This window comes from Anastrepha ludens, chromosome 3 (assembly GCF_028408465.1).
Source record: "Anastrepha ludens isolate Willacy chromosome 3, idAnaLude1.1, whole genome shotgun sequence".
Taxonomy (NCBI): Eukaryota; Metazoa; Arthropoda; class Insecta; order Diptera; family Tephritidae; genus Anastrepha; species Anastrepha ludens.
Genome location: NC_071499.1, coordinates 55773738 through 55791960, shown reverse-complemented (window position 1 = coordinate 55791960; position 18223 = coordinate 55773738). Strand labels below are relative to the sequence as shown.

Genomic DNA, 18223 nt, shown 5'->3' with positions numbered 1-18223 from the left:
TTAATGATATTTTCTTCTCAATATACGGCAGCTTAAATTTATTTTCAGATAATATGAGGTGTGTTCAAAAAGTATCGTCAATTTCGAATTTTCGCAGGTTACGTATATTCGAATTTAAATTTTTTTGTCGCGATATGTTGACCATTTTGAGTGTTCAGTTAATTGTTGACAGCTGCTTTGCTTGCACGTGTTTCGGCTCGTCTTCGATTTTTACCTATTCAAAAAGATGGATCAAAGAACCTGTATCAAATTTTGTGTGAAAAACGAAATTAAGTGCACGGATGCATTCCGAATGTTGACTGTGTCGTACGGAGAAGCTACTTTGGGCAACGTTTATCGGTGGTACAAAATGTTCTCAGAAGGCCGAGAAGATGTGAACAACGAAAAGCGTGCCGGCGCGCCTGACGCCGGAGCACTTCAACAACAGACGAAAAAATTGATGAAGTGAAGAAAATGGTATTGGACAATCGTTGAATCACCGTTAGAAAAGTTGCTGAACACAGTGAACACCGCAATGAGTTTGGAAATTGAATGGCAGGGGATTCACATCACCTTAAGCGTTCTGTTTCTATCGTATTGAGGCCATGGTGTTTTTGAAATAGCACACGATGAGACAGAGAAAGTAAATTTGGCGATTAAAATGTTATATCCCCTAATAAATAGACGCTCAGGCTTAACACGTTCCCGCCGGCGCTGTTATTCATGGTCTTCGCCCACCGACGGCAACGTTTACATCTTTTCGCTCTATCGGAAGCGATTGCAGGTTATATAAAACGAAATTTTTTCATAAGGGTAGTCGTTTATGGCTTCTCATCTCATAGGTACCGTCTAATAAAGTACCATTGGTGGTACACGCCGTCCCATGAAGCAATCTTGTGCGAGCCACCGGTGGTACGCGCCGCCCCATGAAGCAGACTTGTGCGAGCCACCGGTGGTACGCGCCGGCGTGAACGTGTTAAATGATGAAAATAAACTAATAATTTATAAGTCTATATTTCAGCCAATAATATTATATGCCTGTCCAGCTTGGAGTAATATCGCAAAGTTGCATGTTAAGAAACTGCAAATCTGCCAAAATAAGGTACTCAAAATGATGCTACGACTCCCATGGCATTTCTCCACCAGAAAGCTTCATGATGAATCAAAAACTAAGATTTTGTCAGATCAAATACAAAATTTGACTAAAAGATTCAAAATTCGTTCCAGTTTTTCGGACAATCTGCTAATAACTGAACTTTCTTAATGTTCAATTAGGCCGTGGTACTTAAATGCGTATAGATTAACCCTAGCATGTAAGATGTAAAGCGGAGGTTTTTCATAGTAGTTTTTTCCTTCGAAAAAAGAAAAAATCGTTTAAAAAACCAAACCTGTGATAAATATAATATACAAATATAATGATGTAAAATTAAGATTTATATCATATTTTGTAAATTGTGCGATAACATAAATATTGTAACGTTTTTCTACTTAATAAACTCTTATCTACGATGAGACAGACCTCCATCTGTCTTGCGCTTTTATTAGAAAGAAATTGTTTAGTTTCCCTTAAACGACGGCCAAGGGGGAAACCGATGTCTGAGAAGGGGACAGCTGAAGCCGGTTCTGTCGAGACCTTTCTGGCAAGCTCATCGGCAATTTCATTTCACTCTATATTCCTGTGCGCAGAAACCCACATAAGAGAAATGTTTCCTGCATATTCTAGACAACAGAAAAAAAATGTGAAAAAAGTACCTATACTTTTGTTAAATGATCGCTTTAACTAAACAGTGTCTTATCATTTTGAAACGCCTGGAAATACGTTTTTGCTAAAAATTTTCTTTATCTATTAAAAAAAGTTCTAAATTCTGTAATGAAACAGATAACTCGTCCCCTTAGTATAACAATAGCCTATGTGCTCATAGGCTATTATTTTTTTATTGAATTTTTGGATTCTCCATCGTCGATTTTACATGTGGTCAAAATTTTGTCAAATTCTAGTTCCACAAAGTGGGTCAAAACGTCAGTGAAAAAATAATAAATATTTACAGACATAACAAGATTTGAGTGAGAGCTACTTTCGACAAAAAGTTTGAAATTCATTTTCTCAAAACATCAAAAAATGTATAGGCTACTTTAATACTAAGGGGACGAACTTTTGTTACTTTAATCGATGTGTCAAATTTTTATTTTCCTCTGAAATCTGTAAATTAAACACTTTGAATAATTAGGGGTGTTTATGATTAGAAACGCACCTTATTTTAGAGGAGAAAATAATTTATTTTTATTCTGAAATTTTTGGAGTTTCAGCATTTTGATTCATGTCCAAATACTGAAGGCTCATAGTGCAATTTATTCCTTTTCACATGGTTTTACAATGAATTTAACACTTTGAAAATGATTGTTTCGGAGTAAATACAAATGTATGTATGCATGTATTTTAATTTTCGCATTATTGCATGGACGCTGGTCATTCCACATGCTTCCATAAATACATACATACATACATACATACAATATATGCTAATATGAGTCATCGGCTTGCACTGATACTGAATACTTGAAAAACTTAATACAATATTTTCATGCACAAATCTTTACGTTTAAATTCAAGTACGGATAATTACAGTACCAATAAAACTTAAAAGGCTAATCGAAACACAAAAAATCAAAATACACAAAAACTAATTTATTTATAGCTGCGATGCTATGCAGAAGTCGAGTGAGCTAAATAAAGAGAATTTAAAAACTCATTTCTACATACATACATACATAGATAAATAACCACTAGAATGTGGGCATATCAGTTAAAAATAGAGCCCAACTTCAGTCAGATAAGACGCGCACATAAATTACGCGGCAGCTTACCTTTAAACGATCAACAAATTCAGCCCACTACTACATTTGCATGCTACAGAACAGTAAAATGTACATACTCTTGTTTTAATACACAAAATAAACCACAAGAAAATTTAATGAAGCTCAACAGGTAACCAACCGAGCCGTGCAATAAAATACGCACAAGCAACAACAAAGCGGGATATGGAAAACTTTGTGAAAGCATAAGCTGTGCTTATTACAGCTTTATTAAATTGTCGCATGCCAGTGGATCAATAAAATCTACCTGTTTTTGTGTTAAAAATACAATGCGAGATGCGCATGAAAGCGGCGGAAAAGCTGCGGAAAATATCTATCAGAGAGTGAGATGGCAGTGGGCGACCTGCCGGCAATTGAATGACAGGCCAATAATTTGCGTATAAATACGCAAACCACACATATATGTATGTATGTATGTATGTATGTATGTACACACATGCAGTACATACTCTCGGGTACATAAAATTCAATAAAATATACCCAACTAACCAAAGCGCTAAAAGTTTGGTGTGTACTTTATATAAAAGGCTCAAGCATGCCACTTAGGCCGTGAAGCCTAGTTTCGTTTCTTCTTAAAATTCTAAATATTGCTGGATATGTAGATATTTTGCAGAAATCAATTTTGAAAAAGCTGTCTAATAGTCAACACCTCTACTGCAAGGCTAGATCCGTGGACACAGCACTCCACCAAATACGACCTTTTTCTTCAAAAAAAATGGTACTAAGATATTTATTGCTATCGAAGGTTTCGTTATTTGTAGGTCAACAAAAGGGTGATCAATTTAGAGATATCGGATTTTAAACTGAAATAAAACAACGAAAGTCCAAATTTATTTTTTACAGGCAATCCCTTTCAAATGTTGGCCGCAACTGCGCTGTAATACGGTCATCCGTAAGAAACTCCAATTTTGAATGATTCCTTGGAGGACTTCGGTCGGTATCTCGAGAATAACTTTAGTAATATTGCTTCCAATGTCTCAATCGAAGCTGGTTTATCCACAAAACTTTTAGATACTCCCATTTACATACCCCCAAAAATAAAAGTCCAAAGGAGTTGTACCACGGTATGGTAGATGGACAGCGAGAGAAATACCCGATCTAAAAAAGTGGGTAGAAAGAAAGCACGGTGAGGTTAACTATTACCTCACACAGTTTTTGTCCGGACATGGGTCCTTTCGCAAGTATTTGTGGCGAATGGGAAAAGTGAGCCAACCAAACTGCATATATGGAGATACTGAGTATGATGATACGGAGCACATCTTCTTTAAATGCGAGAGGTGGAACGTAGAGAGAACAGGTCTGCAACGAGCTATTGGTGTATTTACACCTGAAGAAATTATCGAGAAAATGATGATAGACGAAGAAAAATGGAATGCCATCGCAAATTTTGTGGAGGATATTATCCGAAAAAAGAAGCGCGAAATGGAAAGCTATGCTGAAGAGCATTGAGCATAGGTTTCTCAAAACAGGCGACCCTGGACGCAGGGTGAGTAAGTAAGTGTTCTTCTTAGGACGCCGTCTTGGCCCTCTACCTCGAAGCAATGCGGAAACAGTTCCGGGGTGGAGGGAAAAATTCAAGAGAACAGGAGGGATATTTTTAGTGGAATCACCACACACGTAGTAGCGACGGTTACTATATGGTGCGAAGGCATTTTTAACCCAACCTCACCGCCAAAAAAAAAACAAAAAAAAGGTGTGATACCACACGATCTTGATGGCCACTCCACTGGTACGAGACGAGAGATAAATTGCCGTCTTGTCGGAACTAAATGTTGTGACGATCACGGGCATCAATTTTTGGCACCTAAAAGTCGTTTATAATGAGGCGATTACGTTCACCATTCACTGTTCCATTGGCGCCAGCCTGGTCTTTGAAGAAATATGGGTCGATGATTCCTACAAGCCCATAGGCCGCATTAAACGGTAATGGCTCTTATCGCATGGCTTCGGGTTTGCATTTCCGCTCAAATATGGCAATTTTGCTTATTGACGTAGCCATTTAGCCAAAAATGGGCCTTATCGCTGTACACCATAAGTTGGCCTGAGCGTGCGATGAACACTTTTTACAGAGCATCCATTTTCGAAATACAATTGTACGATTTGTAAACGTTGCTGAGGCGTAAGTCTTTCCATGATGAAATGTCAATGAATACTGAAAAAATGATGTATTAAGTTTGACAGAAGTGACGCGTGATCTGTCAAAAAAGCCCTATTGAAAAAAGTACCTCCAATCTGGTTACCCTTTACAAGTGCGAAGATGGGGGACGTAACGTAGATATGAAATATTATGTCGGATCTGGCTAAGATCTCTGCTCGGTTTACCCACTTTTTTTCATGTGGCTAGGATAAAAACTGATCACTTCTTACTATGGAAACATGACAGTGGAGTAGGTTTCACGGTGTTTTGTGCTCTCTACTCATCACAGTAACTCATCCAAACCCAGTTTCCTTAATAAAACTTAGATAGAGCTGGGTTGGACTGAGCGTATGTGCCTTTCTTTCTGCCGATATTTCTCATCCTTCTTCGCGCTATAGCTCGGGAAGAAGGTATGCTGGAGTCTACCGAGACTGATCGCAGATACGACAAGAGTCAGTGGATCATATCTCGAGAGCAATCTCAGTTTATCCATGGGGAAGGCTATGAGTTGCCTGAACCTCTGACAATGACATTCTCTGTCTGTTTAAGCTAATCTCTTCACGAAAGATTTTTAACGCAAGACTCTACTCTAGCAAATGTACACCGACTCTATTACTAAGGCAATAATCGAATTTTAATTTCTCAAGCCGTTTTAAAAAATGAGTCCTTCATTTTTCGAGAAACATCGACAATAGTGATCTTCCACCAATATTTATCTTCTTTCCAAGGACTAGCTTCTTTCCAACGGCATCCAGCATCGAATCAAACATTAATATGTCTTTAGAAAAACCTAAAATTTTTAGGTACCCAAACATGCTTGATGTCAATTATTTACTTAGTTTAGTAAGCAAGACAAAATTGCCGTTGAAAAACACAACCCCTTTGGGTAGTTTGTTGGTCCAGTTGAGGTGTTGAAAGATTTGCAAACGCCTTTCTACTTATAGAGTTGCTGGAGTAGAGAAAAATGAAAGGATGTTTACAGTGAAGTGAGAAAATGCATAAAGAGGTCCAGTTTAAACTCCAACGCAAACTTGGTGCTGAAGTAGCATGACGCTCTGGACAAAGCTACAGATCTCTATAGACTCTACACGCATTTTCTGTAGGGTGATACCGCAGGAAATGTGCCGCCTTCTAAGCACATTAGAGGGCATCTACGAACATACCGCTAAATACCTCCATGAAAGCAAATAGTCGTTCACACAGCAGGCGGTTCGTCGTTACGGGAAATGTGCGGATTTATATTCGACCAAGGATTATGACTCCAGCAGCATTCCCATTTCCCTGTATAGCTATGGGGAATGTTTATGCTGCTACAACAACAAAAACATGAGAAAAATTCATTGGCCAATGAATTTAGACATTTTTTAATAGTGCCGCCGAAATGACAAAAACTTCGGCAAGTTTCAGCTGCAACAGCAACTAACTCGCTTATTCGACTTTCTTTGGTTTGTGGGGTAAATAAGGCATATCGTGCCTATGAATAGTGGATAGTGGGGATCGAATTAAAAAAAAGAAAATTGACTTGCGTGCATTGCAAGAAGAAAGAGAAAGAAGGTAAATATGGCAAAAGTAAACAAACTTTAAAATATGTAATTTATTTAAAAAATAAAAATAAAAAGTTGTTTTGTGAGTCACACTCAACTATGCAACCGATAATTCGCTTGTTAGAGCGGTCATGCACAATGGGAAAAACATGGATTACAAAAGCAATACAAATTTGTATGAGGGTGAATTTGTAGGCAGCTAATTTATGAAAAATGCAAATAAAATATATTATTTGCAAGAAAAAATAATAAAATAAAAAATAAATAAAAAAAAAATTTTTTGCTTTTGCTCAGTTATTAATAATTAAATTTTGAAGATTTTTTTAGAAGAAGAAAAAGTAATTTTATAATAATTACTCATAATTTAAAACGTGCCGTATCCGATACGCGGTTTTAAACTTAAATGCCTTCCCTTGCAATACGAGTATAAATCGCAACCGGTAAAACTTTGGCGCTTTTGAAAAGTGATAATTCATAGATAAAAAATGGTACAATTTACCGTTATTGCCGACAAATCTTACTTAGGTGCGGTTCAGCGCACCACGCAGGGCGAGTTTACTGGGGCAGTAACCCTTGGTCGGAAAAAAGCCCGAGTCATTCCGCTACGTAGAACCGACAGTCGTGGGAATGACAATGACGGAATTTACGACCAGACACCTACAACCTACAACCATTGGATCTACTGCCTGATCAGACAGACATTGAACGACATTCATTAGTAGTCCCTTACCACCTTCCTAAACTCTCAACCTCCGAATGCCGTCATCGGAGTCCAATTGCCACTCATCGCAGATGAAGAGCTTCAGCTGCCTCGTGAGATCCGCGTAACTTTGACTCAATTACGTTCTGGATATTGTAACAAGTCAAACTTCTACTTATCCAGAATCGACCCCGACATACTTAATACCATACTATATGCATGTGACGGTAAACCGCACGATACTAACCACCAGTTCACATGCCCTCTTAAACTCGCTCACCTAACAATCCCATTTCACTGATGAGCTAGACGATGACGATCGGTGACTACCCCGCACTGGCAGGGCTTGATGAACTGTCACAACAGTAAAAACAACAACAATCAATCTTGCTAAAAAAAACCAATTAAGAAGCCAAGATATTAAGGCAGACCGTCACATAAGTAGCCATGATATTTCCAGAGAAGCAGACCACCATCTATCAACAAACACCAAACAGTTTTGCACCCTTTCAAAATATCTTAATGCAAAAGGAAGCTTCTGGTTTTGATGCCATATGAAGATTTTAAATTAAAATAAAAACTTTAATGAACCAAATTTCTATTTGCGAAACTCTGCTGAAACAGTACAAGGTGAAGTCCAAAATAAACAAGACTGAGCTAAAATATGTAGATACGACAGGAGCTTTGTTCTGATAACTTCGATTTATTTATTCAAAATAGGCCCCTCTGGCCTCGATATATTGTTTTGAGCGATCTAAAAGCTTTTCGAGATCGTGTTTCAGGTCATTGGCCGGAATGTCCTTTAGGATGTCGGTACAAGCCTTTTGGATGGACACTACGGACGCAAAACGTTTTCCTTTCATGGCCAAATGCAATTTTCCGAATAGGTAGAACTCACAGGGAGCCATATCAGACGGATACGCGGAATGAGTGATAGTTCAAAAGCGATTTCTATGTAGTTAAAAATCAGTCACAAGAGTGAATCGATGAAATGGTGCATTATCATGCAATAAGCGCCAGCTTCCTACTTCGCAGTATTCAGGACGAATTCGACGAATGCGATGCAGCAAACTCTTCAAAACGCCAAGATAGAAAATTACATTGACGGTTTGGCCCGTTGGCACGAACTCCTTGTGGACAATTCCCTAGGAATCGTGAAAGCAACTGAGCATGGACTAGATTTTTTACTTCTCCAAACGCGATTTTTTGGGTGGTGACTTGTCTGGGATCTTCCATTCGGCACTTTGACGCTTAGTTTCAGGTTCATGTGGGAAACACCACGTTCCATCACCAGTTACAATGTTGGAAAGGAAGTTTTCGTCTTTCTCGCCTCTTTAATGAGGTCTTTCGAATGTTGAATTCTGAGCAATTCTTGGTCCACAGTTAACTTGTGCGGAATGAAACGAGCACTGACCTTTCGTAAGCCCAAATGATCAGTTAAAATGGGATACAACGATGTTTTGGAGATATTCAACTCCGATTCCATGAATTTCAACGATGATTTCGGTTCATTTTTGATAAATTTACGAACAAGTTCGATGAAGTTTTCGGCGATTACTGATTTTGGGCGGCCCATTCATTCATCCTATTCATTGTCGTTTATGTTCTCACAACAAACTCTGAAACGTGTATGCCAATCATGAACTCTGACAAGAGATAAACAGTCATCGCCATAAACTTTTTTCATCAATTCGAATGTGTGGGTAAACGTTATAGCGATTTTAAAACAAAATTTGATATTAGCTCTTTGTTCGAAACTCATTTTTGTAGCGATGACACAAACATACTGACACTTTAGACGCAAGAACTACGCTTCCACTGAATCTAATGTCACCAAATTTTCACTGGAAGTCAGCTAGGGATGTAACTTCCAATGCACTAACTCATTAAAAGGATGGCACCATCAAAAACATTTTTACGACGCCAGTCTTGTTTATTTTGGACTTCACCTAGTAGACCTGTATTTGCAATAATCGCACCGCGACAAATTGCAAAGTTTGGAATATTTTTTTTTTTGTTTTATAAAAGTATAGTGCACACCACAACAAAACCATGTAACTCAAAGTTTCAAACTTTGTAGAAAATTTACAAAAATTCAAATTTTCGAACTTTTTAGTCGGAATGTTTAAAAAAAATCTGTGTTTTACAATATATTCCATTGAATTTTGGTAAGGGTCCAAATTCGAAGCACCTCAAAAATTGCGTTGATTTTTGAATTTTTTCTTTTCGCTGGCGCTCTTTTGCATTTTCTCCATATAAAAAATTACGATAATTCGTTAAATGGCAGAAAATGCATAACATATTGGGTAGTCGAAAAAGTATTTTCGTATTTTGTCAATAGATGTCGTTGGAGTCATCTATCTCCAGTGCTACCAATCACATTGTGTCATATCATATGTTGTTAGAAAGGTGACATTTTAAGCTTCATTTAACCAAAAAAAATTAAACTCGGAGAAGTAGAAAAAAAGTTATAGCTGTTCAAAAATGAGTGAAAATAATGAAGAAATTCGCTATATTTTGAAATTTTTGTATAAAAAAGGGAAGAATGCCTCGTAAGCCACCAATGAAATTTGTGAAGTTTACGGAGATGATGCTGTATCAGTTCGTGTAGCACAACAATGGTTCGCTCGCTTCCGTTCTGGAAATTTCGATGTGAAAGATGCACCTCGCTCCGGTCGACCTATCGTTGAAAAAGTTGATGAAATTATGGAAAAGATTGACCAGGACCGTCACATAAGCTGTCATGACATCGCCAAGGCACTAAGCATTCATCATCAAACGGTTTTGAACTATTTAAAAAAGGCTGGTTACAAAAAGAAGCTCGATGTTTGGGTACCACATGAATTGTCTGTGAAAAATTTAATGGACCGAATTAACATCTGCGAAAAGTGGATCAAATACGACAATAATGTGCGAAAAAGGTCATGGTGCAAGAGTGGTGAAGCTCAACAAATGGTCGCAAAGCCAGGATTGACGCCTCGAAAGGTTATGCTGTGTGTTTGGTGGGATTGGAAAGGAGTCATCCACTATGAGCTGCTCCAGCCTGCTCGATCGATTGATTCTACACTTTACTGTCAACAACTGATGAGATTGAAGAAAGCAATCGAAAAAAACGGCCAGAACTGATCAGCAGAAAGGGCGTCGTCTTCCATCAGGACAACGCTAGGCCACACACATCTTTGATGACTCGGCAAAAACTAGGAGAGCTTGGCTGGGAAGTTTCGATGCATCCACCATATAGCCCTGACCTTGCACCATCGGATTACCCTTTGTTTCGGTCAATGCAGAACTCCCTTAATGGAGTAAAGTTGGCTTCAAGAGAAGCCTGTGGAAATTACTTGTCGCAGTTTTTCGCCGAGAAACCCCAAAAGTTTTACACTGATGGAATAATGTCTCTAGAAGAAAAATGGCAAAAGGTGGTCGACCAAAATGGTACATATTTGGTTTAATAAAGTTCATTATAAATATAAAAAAAAAATGATTTGAAGTTTGATTAGAAATACCAAAAAACTTTTTCGACTACCCAATATATGCATAATACATACATATAAACAGATACATTTTTTAGATGGTTATATGTGTTTAAATTTTCCTCTATAAAAAATGTTCTCCATTAAAATTGGAACATAACTGTTTCTTATATGAATTTCTGTTATTATTGGCCAGCAAGAACGACGCGTTTGTTTTGTGATAAGAGCAGCAAGTCTTTGTATGTAAATATGTGTGTGTATGTATGCACTTAAAAACGCTTAATCTTCCTCGGATAACAATGATAATGACATCTTAATGATATCCGGATTAGTGGGTTTGTATGTTGGCGGCTGTGTGCACGTAGTTGAGCTGACATTCTGCATGAGTTTTATATTGATATAGACATAGTGCAGTGACTCAGCATCGAGAGGGGCCGCAGTCATTAAAAATACTTAATATGCACACATTACTCGTGGCAGAGATAAAAGTGCGTTGCGAATTCCAAATAGAGGCACGCTTTTCAATAGTCCATACGAATAATCGCAACTCGATTTATTATATTGAACCATATGGTGAGGTTATAATCAGTGACGGTACTTAGCTGCAATTAGTGGTGCCGTAGCCGTAACGCCATAGCTGTACCTATAACCATAGCCGCAACATTACAGCATTTGTCAATTAGTCATGCCGTAACTATAAACAGCTGATATTGAAGTAGAAATAAACACAACATTTGCATTTTGTCATAAAAACACGGATAATTTTCTACCAGGTCAATTAATTTTTTGTTCTTCATTTCAGATATTCAAATTTTTATGGCAAATAACAAAACAAATGCAAAGTATTTCACAGCTGCTTACGGTTGCGGGGAAAAACCAAAATTCAATAGATACATACGGCTACGGTTATAGTTATGGCATTATAGTGTGGCACCTATAACCGTTTAGAGTGATGCCCATATGTTTGATCAGCACAGCTGATTGCTATAGTTACGGTTATGGCTAAGGTACGCACCACTAATCGCAGTTTAAGCCCTGAATATCTCGTTACCGCGGACTCGAAATTGATTGGTTGGAATGTTCGGGCACTGCCCATTATCAGATGGTGTTTGGATTTATGAATGTCAAAAGCGAAATTAATTTGATCTTACAGGTTAGGTTGTTCTTATACTTCTGTACAATTATAAATCAAGAGAAGAGAAGTTTAAAACTACAAAAATTATGAATTATTCTAGGGTAGAATTTGCGATTGTTTCCTCTAATTTTATGGACTATTTTATATCTTATACAGAAATTTTAGTTAAATTAAAACCTATTTTTAGCATATGAGCTAAATTTGCTCGGGAAATATTTAGTTATTTATGTCTGCATAGCACAGCGAAATTAATAATGAAGCAAATAGATTAAAATCTATACAACTGAAATTTGTTAAGGGGTCCCGAAAATGTATGGTAATTTTAGGAATTTTTTTTTACAATAAAAAAATGAATTAGAATGAATTTAATTTTTTAGGCTTTTTATTTAACTTAAAAAAATATTTTTTTTTATTTTAATAATTTTAAAAATGGCGCTGAAGTTTACCCTCCCGAAAAATTGGACCTGGACGGTATTGTCCATTTTGACTCTTCTATTTATCTGAAACACGAAAACCAAAAAGTTAATAATCAGTATGACTGTAGGTATGCCCCGCTACTAGAATAAAAAAAATTCACAAAATGGCGCTGTTTTGAATTTGTCCTTCTAAAAATAGGGTTTATTTCAGTTTTTTTAATAAAAAAAAAAAACGAAATAATAATAAGATTCTAGTACGTGCGATAGCCATTGATGTTGTGAACAACATATTAAAATAGACGATTCGGTTGTATAGTTTTTGACAACACCAGGCCGAAATAAGTCGTTTGGAGATAAATAAGTGTAAAGTTTGAGGTACAGGAGCGCGCGGACAGCTCTCTACCTAATTAATGGGCTGTAGAAGCTATAATATTAGGAATGAAAACTTCACAGTACATTCTTAAGATGCTATACTTACTAAAATACTAAAAATACATACTAAAAATAAAAAATGATTTTTTGAAATTTCTCGACCACTGGGTCCCCTTAATCCCAAAGCTATGCGCAACAAATCTTTTTTAAGCTCTGGTAACATTAGTGTAATGCAATTTTGCAGGTAATGACAATTTTTAGTTTTATTTCCTTCTTTTCTCGGGATCGTTTTAGGACACGCTTTTTTGCTGTGCGAAATAAATAGCGGGGCAAGCTTTCAGATTTTTAGTTAAACGTTAATTTTCATTTGTTGAAACGTTAATTTTCAACGAACAGCTGATTAAATTGTTGGCAGGAAAAACCACAAAAATTAAAGGGTTAGGAGTAGTCATAATTTTCAAAAATTGGATTTTTTTTTGCATTTTCTTAAAGTATAATATCTTAAAACTATTACGTGAAAATTTCAAGTGAATCCGACAAATACTTTTTGAGTTATTAAACAAATAACAAAGGGCGCTCCGCAGCGTTCGAGAGCAAGTAGCTAGCAGCAGCTGCAAGCAACCGACCGATAGCAAAACTTTAAATGCGTTTTTCTCAAAACTATGTTTTTTGAATTGGTGATCACTGTAACTTAAAAACCGCTTGGTAGATTTCAATAAAATTTATACTGCTTTTGAAAAATATAAAAAACTCGTGCCTGATCGAAGGATTTTTTTTCGATTTTTTTTAAACACTTGTCGGTGGTTTTTCGAAAATCTGAAAAAAATTTGAAAATAGGCGGCCTATATTGTTAATTAAAAAAAGCTTGGATCAGGTAGAAGATTATCTATTAGTAAAACTAATTTCGCTTGTCCGATTGATTGTAGATGAATCTCCAAGAACTTGTAATGATCAACGCAAGGGACTTCTGGAGAAACGGGATCCACACAAACAGGGATAACTTTTGCAAATATTAATTTTTTTTTGAAATTTTGCTAAAGTCAAGTCGAAACATGATGTATTTATGCTATGCTTTTATTTTTGTAAAAAAAAGCAATTGACTACAAAAAAAAAAAAATTCAAAATCATCATTTTTTCGGGCCTCTGACTAAGCCTTGTCCTTTTCATTCTTATTAATGTACATTAAAATTAAAAAAAAAAATAATTAAAAATAAAAAAAAAATTAAGTACGTATTTGGATTTCTTAAAAAAACTGTTTGTTTCATTATTTATTTCGCTGAGGTATACAAGTAACAAGTGCGACTGTAGGCGGCAAAGGACTAGTCCACTCGAGATGTATACTTGCTTAATTTAGTCAGCTACTTTACACTTGCATTTACATACAGATGAATATATACATAAGTACATATTTACATATACACATATAAGCTCTTATGCACATTTGGGAGCAATTTTAAATCCATATGAATTAATGAGCGTACGTGTAAAGGCCTTTGTGTATGCAGATACTGTGAAGAGTCATGTTTTGTCATGTACAATAGCTTATCAACCGAGACGAGCTTGCCAATGCAAAATACAAGACTTCCCAGATTAAATAACCATGCTCCTATATATTATATATGCATTAAAATTCAACTAGACACCCACAAATAACGTATTGTACTTGTGCTATTGTACTAATGAGCCATGTTGTTGTTGCTGTAGTAGCAATACTAATGAGCCATAATAATAGTCGCCACCCCTTTTTCTTGCTTGAAGTTTTGGTCCAAATTTAGCCTTTTCACTAGCCTTTGGAATTATTGTAGTCTTGATTATAAAGCTTTTACAAATCAAATATTTGATATATAAATAGAATTAATCTTTCTTTATACAAATTATGTGATATGATACGAAAGTGTATGTTTTCGTTACCTTCCAAAATTGATGGCTTTTCAGGCGGACCACCACCACCCCCTCCACTCGCATTCCCCTTGCTATGACGATCCATTTTTTTCGTAGAGCTCCGTGTTCTCTTCCACTTCTCCAGTTTTGTGGCTTCTCTCAGCTGCTGATTTGTAATACCCACAGGTGTGTTAATGCAACGGTTTCGAGCGTTTCGGTGTTAATTGGCACAAAGATAAATGTCGAAATCTGGCGAAAACAATAGTGTCGTCGTACCACTTAAGTCATTTGCATGCGCTTATCACAAATTATTATGTATAATGAACTAACACCCAAGTAGGTTTGTAACCGTATTGACCAAACGTACCAGTTGAAAAACAAAGCTTCCGTGCGGCACTGAATCAGCACTGATTTTTTGTTTTGTTAGTACGTTTTTTTTTTTGCCTAGTTTACTCTGCTTTCAAATATTTTCTGTGTTTCAATAATTACAATTTTTAGCTACACACATTCCCACCTGAATATCGACTTTACATTTTATTATACACGCTTTATGCTTTGCTTATTTTCTTTAGTTCCACTGTTTACACTACACACATATTTGTAGGCATTTCATTTATATTTTTTGGATATCTATGAATTGCTGTTCCCCGCTGACGATATTTTACGTATGATTGTGAAAATCACTTCATTCGAACTGCACAGTTCAAAGTCTTTTTCTCTTCTGATTATTGGCAATGCAAGTTTTATTTGCTCATCTTGCGCTCTCCACTGGGATTCACATTGGGTCTTGGGTGGTGGAGCCTCTACCGGGGTACAGTGATACACTGTTTGTATAGTAGATATATGCGAATGAACACGCAAATTTGAGGAGATGAAAACTAATGGTTCACCATTTTCAGTACTCTTTTCCTCCTAATATATCACAATTTAAATGGCTTTAATATCATTTTAACAAAAGACTGGCCAAGTTTTGAAAATAGACAAAAGTCTCACAAAGTTGATATACTGCGCAAAAACAATGATGGTCAGCTGTTTGGAATATTTTTGTTTGCGTTGCCATTAAGATGGCCAGAGTCAAGTGGCAAATGTCAAACGAATCATTTTCAGGACAGGGTGACATGTAGTACAAGACAATTATAAATACATATTATTAAATATTAGGTATTCTCTTATATATTAAAGGAATTTTTTTGAATTATTCAATGCTACTGTCACAAAAAGACAAATATTCGGTATTTTCTTGAATATATAAGAGCAATTAACAATTTATTCAGGTGAAGTTGCAATTCACGTGTCTCAACTGATTCTTGGCTTCTTCGAAAAGAGAAACTCGGCCGTTTGGATTGACCAGCAAGTTTTTGAAACCCCATTGATAATAGGTCTGCTTATGTAAAAATTATCCAGTAACTTGCCAGTGACTTAATTTTCCGAGAATTCTCTCTAAAAAGTGAAAAATATCAAAAAAAGTACAAAGAACGCAAAACCAGTAACGATTTACAAGTTTTACGAACAACTGATTAATTTGTTGGCCGGAAAAGTCACAAAAAGTAAAAATTTAAATATATAAGAGCAATCAACAATTTATTTAGGTCGGGTTTAGAGTAATGCCCTATAAGCAATTTTAGGCAAAGAAGAGCTTTTCCATGGTATAAATATTATACAGTTAGGAAATTAGGTAGTGGTTATTACTGAATATTCTTCATTCATTCAAAACAAGGTAAACATATACTTAGATCATATTAAATAGTATGTTTTCTTTTACGCTATTATGCTCTTATATGCAGTTAATAAATTATTCAGTATTTTACAAGAAACAGGCAAACTTCCTATCAAATCACACAAACTCCACTTTATAATGAAAAAAAAAAAAATTAATTAAAGATCATAGAATATACAATAACCGCAATTTCCTTAAAATGAATTACAAATTTTATTACGTTAGAAAATTTTACATAAACACATTACTTTATATATTTATCCATAAATTTTTTGTGAAATTCACTGCGCAGCGAGTCGTTAATGAAATGCGTTTTCTTTTCTGGTTCAGTACGGGCACAATTTTTGAACACCACATCGTCGTCCCAACGACGCTTGACTTTTAGATCACTACCCAGGTTTTTACTAGCAGTTGCGCCTGTACCGGGTGCATAATTGATCAATGGATTGCCGGACAAAATATTCTCCATGCGAATACGTTCTTCTTCCTGTTTCTTTTCTTGCTCTTTGCGCGTTTCCTCTTGCATACGTTCTTGCTTGATTTTATTCAATTCTGCTAACAACGCAGCGGTATCATCTTCATCGTCCGAATCGGAGTCCTCCTCCGAACTATCTTTGTCTATCGGATCGTCAGCATCCAGATTTACAGGCGCGGCTGGTTGTTCCAGTCGTGCACGTTTAGCACCACCTGCACCGCTATTAGTTGAATTATTGGCTTCAATTGCTTTACGCACAATCGAAGGGAGTGTTTTTGTGGGACGTGCTTCGCGTTCGCGCTCATCTAATTCTTTGCGAAAATCACGGTTGCGCAGCTCTTCGGCAGTACCTTGACCAGCTTCTCTGTGTGGGGTAGAGCAAGAATAGTTATTTTTGGAATAACAGTAAATATACATGAAAGATACCTGTATTTTAACTTGGTGTGCCCTGGTAAGTCTCTGCTGGAATATTGTTTGGACAATGCACTTAAATCTTTTTCACCACGACCGGTGCCACCTCGTGCAGGATCAAATGTAGGACGTGCGGCTGTGGTCATTTTGTAAATTTATTTTGGAAGCAAATGTTGAATTGACGCTTTAACTTTTGTGTGAAGTGTTTACGCACGTATTTTTTCCTTTTTGGATAAACGTTTCACTCTTCTTCTTCTCTAGTTGCCTATTCACAATAATATTAACAGCTGTTCGGAATAGTGTATTCCAAGGCGAATTTATTACAGGTGTGTATTCTAGGTGGAATAATATCGATATACGTCCGTAAATACCGCTGCGAGTGTTATAGCAAAGCAATTTACTGGTCTGACGTTTAAAACGCAATGAGAATTTTGCTACATATAAACAAAAAAAAAAAAGCAGATGGTCTTGGCGGGAGAACAAATATTATAATTATTTCGTTTTGTATAGAGAATTTTTGTTGGTTGAAAAATATATTGTGAAATTAAAAAGTCTTAGTAAAAATGCAAGCTATTGAAATATTAATAATAATTTTAATCCTTATTGAAGCGGAAGTTGCCTTTAATAGAATTTATGGTGGTCATAGCTGGTGGGTGTGATCGCAACTCCGTTATCAGCGCACACGTGGATTTTTCAGAACAAATTTTAGATTTCAAGCTGCTTCTCAATTTGGTAAAGTCCGGCCTGATTCTATATTCCTTCGAGCTTTTGACGAAAAGACAAGGGGACATTTGAATTGTGTCAATTTATTATATTTAAATTCCACAAATTTTTGTATTTAATTTGACATAATAAAAAACACCACAGCTAAAAATTTGCGCGATATAAAATTTTTTTTATTTAAACAGTTGTCATTTGCGCCAGACTTGTCGTACGGTAGAGGTAGAAAGTATTCAACTTTTGTGCTGTTTTTTAAAGGGAATAATCGTTGGAATCGACAATTGAAAGTTTGGTGAACAAATTTCAAGAAGCTGGTTCTGTCGTGGATAAAAGAGACGACAGATAGAATATCAGACAATAAAAAAAATGGACGACTCGCTTCTGAATCGATA

General features: G+C 36.3%; 2 protein-coding genes across 2 annotated transcripts in view; both read right to left on the bottom strand.

Annotated features, from left to right (window-relative positions):
* Nucleotides 1-15551, bottom strand: part of LOC128858008 (maestro heat-like repeat-containing protein family member 1) — a 39695-nt gene extending 24144 nt beyond the window's left edge. The window contains exon 1 of the mRNA XM_054093903.1: nucleotides 14539-15551. Within this exon, the coding sequence (XP_053949878.1) occupies nucleotides 14539-14614 (76 nt within the window). The 5' untranslated portion in view covers nucleotides 14615-15551. The remainder of the gene's footprint in view (nucleotides 1-14538) is intronic.
* Nucleotides 15552-16414: 863 nt separating this feature from the next.
* Nucleotides 16415-17380, bottom strand: LOC128856460 (protein CWC15 homolog). Its single transcript, XM_054091763.1, has 2 exons — nucleotides 17127-17380; nucleotides 16415-17064 (listed from the first exon to the last, which is right to left on the bottom strand). The coding sequence occupies exons 1-2, from the start codon at nucleotides 17255-17257 to the stop codon at nucleotides 16470-16472; spliced, it is 726 nt and encodes a 241-aa protein (XP_053947738.1). The 5' UTR covers nucleotides 17258-17380; the 3' UTR covers nucleotides 16415-16469.
* Between the last annotated feature and the right edge of the window lie 843 nt (nucleotides 17381-18223).

Excerpts from the sequence above, each read along its gene's own strand:
- LOC128856460 (XM_054091763.1), bottom strand. The coding sequence starts at position 17,257 with ATGACCACAGCCGCACGTCCTACATTTGATCCTGCACGAGGTGGCACC. Across the intron at positions 17,065-17,126 it reads CACACCAAGTTAAAATACAG|AGAAGCTGGTCAAGGTACTG; the intron begins GTATCTTTCATG and ends TACCCCACACAG.